Consider the following 6000-nt stretch of genomic DNA (forward strand, 5'->3'; position numbering starts at 1 on the left):
TATTATGAATGTCCTGAACGTTTTTATTCCAATACTGCAAAGGTTTCAAAGTGGATTGGTGTTGAAAAACTGCATAAATTGCGAAAAACTTAAAATGCATAAAATATATTAAAAGTAAAACCAGGACGTTTACCAATATTGCATAAGTTTCAAAGTGCACAATGTTTTTAAAGGATTTCTCATTTCTATGGTTTATGATATTTGCTGTAAGAAATCCAATATCTCAAATGGATTAACTTTAGATCCATTTGGAATTAATCTTTGGGTTAAAAATTATGTCTTTTTTCCTGAAGCTGTCTCCACAGTAGAAGAGACAAACATGAAGCTTCTTCTTATCACATTTCTGTTCATTCTGCTTCTACAGACAGTAATCTTCACAATAATATTCCGTGTGCATTTTACTTAACTCCACCGCCATTTCCTCCGCAGGTTCAGGTGCGTCCAGTCACCCCAGTAACCTCCATTTGTCAAGTTAGTTGGTCTCGATTATGCATTTGACATGACTTGTATTTGTTTTTTTTTGTTTTTTTCAGCTTTAATTCCCTTCTTTTTTCTTTTGTGTCGAGTCTTGTTCTTCCATCTGCATCTAAACCATCTGGTCTTAACGCTGTGCCATCGCAGGAGGCGGAGTTTGAAATGACAGCCTGAAAACATGTCATCACTCAAAGCAGACGTCAGCAGCTGGCCTAACATTCAATGTGTTTTCCTTTTGTTTTTTTGTTTTTGGGATGTCTGTCACGCTTAACTCTCCACTTCTGCGTGAATAACGTTCTTCTCTCTCAGTAGGGAGAGTCCCAAGCGCTCGATGACTTCTCATTGGCTTCTGTGTCCACATCCTTGTTTCCGAGCATGGTCGCTGCTTTGAGTGAACAAACTAGCCTAACAGAATTCCACTCTTCCATTCCTGTTATAACAACACGCTGCTTCTCTAATGTTTCACCGGTTGCTTGTGCCTGGGTGGTGGAGTCTCTCACGGCCGCCCGCTGAGCGCCTGTCCCTCTGACCCACAGGTATGGCCAACCATCCGCCGATCCCCATCAGCGAGTTTGCAGATCATCTGGAGCGCCTGAAAGCCAACGACAACCTCAAGTTTTCCCAGGAATACGAGGTAAGCTTCCCATAAATCCCAAATGCATTTAGTCTTAAATGCAACTTTGTGTTATGTATTAAACCAGCACTCATAAATAAATAAATACCACCCAGCATAACCTTTTGACCCCTAAAACAAATGATAAGCTGTAGTTACTTTGACCTCAGTGACCTCTTTATTCTGCTAACATATAAAACTGGTGAGATTTTGGGTTCAAATCCAGTCGGGTCTTAGCAAAAACTCTTCGCTCCTTAACTTTTAACCTAAACTTCCAGTTAAGTGGAGCTATAATTACATGAACTATCTCTCCCCAATAACAGAAGTGTGTAACAGAGGAACATCGGGAAATCTGTTCTGATATATTAAGGAAGAATTGGTCTAAATTGGGTTAAATAGTGTGTAAATATACCACACTGTTACAATCTGATATTTAGGTTTTTTTAGTTAAACATCAAGAATTCGCTATTGGCTTACATTGTAGTTCTATTGACATAAAGCATCACTTATGAGGGGAATACAAGGAGTCTCAAACTACATTATTAGAGTCGAGAGAGAGAAAAAAAAAGATTTGTTCACCAGACTTATAAACAAAAACTCCTAAAAAGTTCTTATCTCCCCCTTTTGTATTATTGTATTGAGGTATTCCTTTATAAGTCTCTGCTTTTCGACAGTAAACGGATTAGAAAATGCTGCAGCAAACAAACAAAAAAGTCAAAGCAAACTTTTAATGGTTTCGGCTCAGACATAAATTGCCAGAAGGGGGGGACGCCAACAACCTGACGAGGTCATCTGTAATCCGTTTTTGATCAAAGAAAAGACGCAACCAGATTAAATTGGGAAACTTAGAAGAGAACATAAAAAACTGTTGAGGATATGCATTCCTTATAGAGTTTGCTCGTGTAAGTCCACACATTAGAGAGAGATACTCTGTAGAATCTGGAATTTTTGAGGTACTTTTGAAGGTTTTTTTCTTCAAAAGCATAAAAGCGATACTTACGAAGATTTCAAGACATTTGAGCACATTTAAAGTTAAGAAATCCCCAAATGTTTTAGAAAATATATATTAATTGTTCTTTAACATGGATTGGAACTCACAACCTTTCAGTCTTCCACAAGGCCACTGAGTTGGTTTATCCAAAAACATGTTCTATTCCCAGAGTTTATGGTCCTGAAACAGTAAAATTTCCTCCAGTTTAGACATAAATATGTCAAAAGTTAGCCTTTTTAAAAGAGAAAATAGTCTCTGTGTGGAGAACCTTCCCAATAAAGACGTACCACTGGGAAAGAGGTTTAAACCCCTCGATAATCTGTGTTCTGGACAACTCTCCACTTTAAACACCAGTGCATAAATAAAACGAGAGCGCGTAAAAATTTGTTGCACAACAAGCCCGTTTTCTATCCACAACTCCCTGAGCAGCCCCAAAATCCATGAGGTCTCAATGTGGGCGCCCGATCATTACCGCAGTTCAACTGCCTTACAATTTCAAATTCAGACTTTTTACTCTGCGGAAAGCATTTTTGTAGCACATTGGAAGAAATATTTTTATTACAAGCAGTGTTGCATCCCACTGTTTCTGACAGAGAAATCCACTTTTGGTATGTCTATATTCATGGGTATTTTCTGCTGATGAAAAACTCAGCTTTGATCGTACGTGCTCGGAAATGTCTCTTTATACCACAATGACACACAATATCCAATACTCTAAAAGTAAATATGTCATTTATTAATTATAAATACAAACAAAATTCGTCAAACTGATTAAACCTCAAGCTTGTAGTATTTTCCTAAACCATTTTAGACCTATATTAAAGGATGCAAAAACATTTTTTTTTTTTTGGGAAAAATTTAGTCATCATATTTGACACATATTTCTGGGATCAATCCAAGTTATCCTTAAAAACCCATTAAATGGTCCATATTTTCTGCCCTGTAGTTCACCATCCTTCCACTGGGGGCAGTAGAACAACATTTCCTGTTTATTTAAAAATGGCTGCCTCCATAAAATCTCAAAAACACTTTTAATTTTCTGGACAAAAAACAGGTTTCTTTGTATTATTAGTATCTGTAGTTCTGTGATGCGACCCTGGTCTATTACTACTATTGTTTCTTTATTGCCTTACTGAATGTGAATCTCTGTTAATTCAGAAAATGTGCAATCAAGATTTATTTTTTTTTAAGTTTTTGCAAAAAAATGTTTCTTTTTTTAACTTTTTTTAATTTTTTTTTTTTTACTATTTTGTAACTAAATATCTTTTTAAATGACTACTTGCTGTATGTGAAGAAGCTGATAATTAATTCTTTATAATACAGTTACACATTTGTGGATTAGATTTGAGACGTTCATGTCAGTATGTTTACATCCATTAACTAAAAACTTAAAACATCACTCAATGTATCATAAATGATACTATCTAGATCTCATAACATAAATGAAATTACATTTTTTATTAAATTTATCAAAGGGTTTTTAAAAAAAAGCTGAATTTTCAGTCAATTCTCTGATGTAGTCTAAGAGTTAAACCAAGGTTCATAGGTTAGTTTCCTTTAAACTCAGGGTACACTGATATTTCTGTCTCAATCAACAATATATATTCTCATACATTTTAGTGATTTTGAGCTCAGTGGTTACCATGGGTTACTAACATATCCTAGAGACTGTGTGTAATTCCTTAATTTGAAACAGAAAATTCACAAGATTATGCAAATATAAACCCATTTCCTGAGACAATTTGAGATCTGCAAACTGTCATGGTGCACTAAACCTTAAGATCTCCCAGGAAGGATTACTGAAAACGATGACAAGTTGTACATTTATTCTGTAATTATGGTTTGCATAAACACAACAGTTTATATGCAGTAGGAGCTAGTGGCTCACTCATAGTGTTTTTTAGGTAACAAATAGCCCTATTTTAGCTTCCTTTTCTGTATTTATGATTAGAAAAATGTGTCATTTAACACTTAGGCCCGATCCGAATACTCCCCTTCTCACTTCCCCTTTTTAAATTTACAAAACTGCTGTTGTAATGTATATCTGAGCGCTGGAAGCTCCGCGTTAACGCTAGCTTACCGGTGATTTGGATGACGTCACTGAACGAAACTCACCTCGGAAATATTTTTTACCACCCTCAGTTTGGAGCAAGCACGGAGGGATAAACGAAGGCGGAGGGCTAAGGGGGAGTGAGAAGGGATAGTATTCGGATCGGGTCTTAAACTCCACAGGAATGTGTCACCGTTTTGGAAAATCCATCAAATGAAGACAGTATTTCTTATTTTATAAAATACCACAAGTTGTCTGTGGGAACATCTGTACTGAAAATACGTTCTAGCAAAGAAGTGTTCTTTTGCAGTGTTTTCTTATCGATCAATATAGTTCAGCATAATTGTAAAAAAAAAAAAAAAAAATGTTCTTCTCTTTTCCAGTCCATTGACCCTGCTCAGCAGTTCACATGGGAGCACTCCAACCTGGAGGTCAATAAACCGAAGAACAGATATGCCAACGTGATTGCCTACGACCACTCCAGAATCCTGCTCTCAGCTATTGATGGTATGCCACCCACCAGCCTCCTCCCTCCTAACTGCCGTATTGATCTACAGATAACTAGTGCAAACATGTCTTCCAGACCTCAGGAGTGCACGGCACTGTTCCGCTAAATTATATTCATACATAACAATGAGTTTTTATACCACAGGTGCGTGCGGAGAAAGAAATAACTGTGGAAAGAAGCAATTTTGCTCTGAAATGCTTAGATAATCAAACTAAACAACCACCCGCCGTTACCCGCAAATACTTCTGTCTTAATGTCATGAGTCTTTAAATCACCGCAGGCTGCCAATGACCTGCATCTTTATTTATTTTTTTTATGCTTTGAAAGTCACATTTCCTCCCATTCTCCACTTGTGCTGTGAGATTCTTTAATATATTAAAGATGTGCCAGCTTCTACTAAAAGACTAGTTTATGATCAAACAATCACACATACAAGCAGCTGCTAATTAACCATTTCCATTCAACTTCTACCACAGAGGATGATAAAAAACAAAACAAAAAAATTCTAGCTAATGGATAATGTAACAAAAAAAGACTTGGACTGCCCGTTTTGTAGTCTCACTGAAACAGCACGCGAGTCCATTAACCAGCAAACACATGTGCACGAGCGCATTGGAGCTTTTGTGCTGATGAAAGTGAGTAATTCTCTGCCAGAGCGGCACAAGGCGCATCCTCTTCTTCCTTCTAAAGCTTAAACAAAGCCTTTTGGCAAGCAATGTGTCAATTGTGTGATTGAGTTCTTTGGACAAAAAGGGGATTTGGGAATTGGACATCTGGGGTTTAAGACAGAATTTATTGACGTGGGAAAAGGATCAGCTGAATCTTCAGCAGCCTCGAGGATGAATGTGGACCTAATTGTTGAGGAATTGAAGAATCGCTTGTTTTAAATGACTAATGAAGCAAATCTCGTGCTGCCTTTTAACCACACAAAGTATTTAGAGAAACTTTTTTTTTATTAATTCAGAAGTCTTTGACTATCCAAAGGTAGAAATATATGTTTCATATGTTTTTAGAATAAGGTTTTTCTTTTACCTCTGTGCTAGAAAGACATTTAAATGACATTATTATAAGGCTACATACACACCAGCTATCTATGGCATGTGCAAGAACATACTGATCGTTGGTTTTTAAAACATGCTATAAGTGAGTTTATAAACATGCTAAAAATGGGTTTCTGAACGCACTAAAGTGGGTTTTTAAAGATGCTAAACGTGGGTTATTGAACACTCAAAAAATGGGTTTCTGAACGCACTAAACGAGTTTCTGAACGCGCTAAACGGGTTTCTGAACACACTAAACGGGTTTCTGAACGCACTAAACGGGTTTCTGAACGCACTAAACGGGTTTCTGAACGCACTAAACGG

At 36.9% G+C, this 6000-nt stretch overlaps 1 protein-coding gene across 44 annotated transcripts in view; it reads left to right on the forward strand.

The window, feature by feature from the left end:
* LOC112155773 (protein tyrosine phosphatase receptor type D) overlaps positions 1-6000 on the forward strand; it is a 454394-nt gene that overhangs the window by 427899 nt on the left and 20495 nt on the right. For 27 of the 44 annotated variants that reach the window (XM_024287656.2, XM_024287657.2, XM_024287659.2 and 24 more), the window contains 3 exons: positions 430-471; positions 1011-1108; positions 4512-4635. In XM_024287656.2, the coding sequence (XP_024143424.1) occupies positions 430-471; positions 1011-1108; positions 4512-4635 (264 nt within the window). The remainder of the gene's footprint in view (positions 1-429; positions 472-1010; positions 1109-4511; positions 4636-6000) is intronic. The other 17 variants (XM_036216743.1, XM_036216744.1, XM_024287672.2 and 14 more) reach the window with 1 other exon arrangement.

This window comes from Oryzias melastigma, linkage group LG18 (assembly GCF_002922805.2).
Source record: "Oryzias melastigma strain HK-1 linkage group LG18, ASM292280v2, whole genome shotgun sequence".
Lineage (NCBI taxonomy): Eukaryota > Metazoa > Chordata > Actinopteri > Beloniformes > Adrianichthyidae > Oryzias > Oryzias melastigma.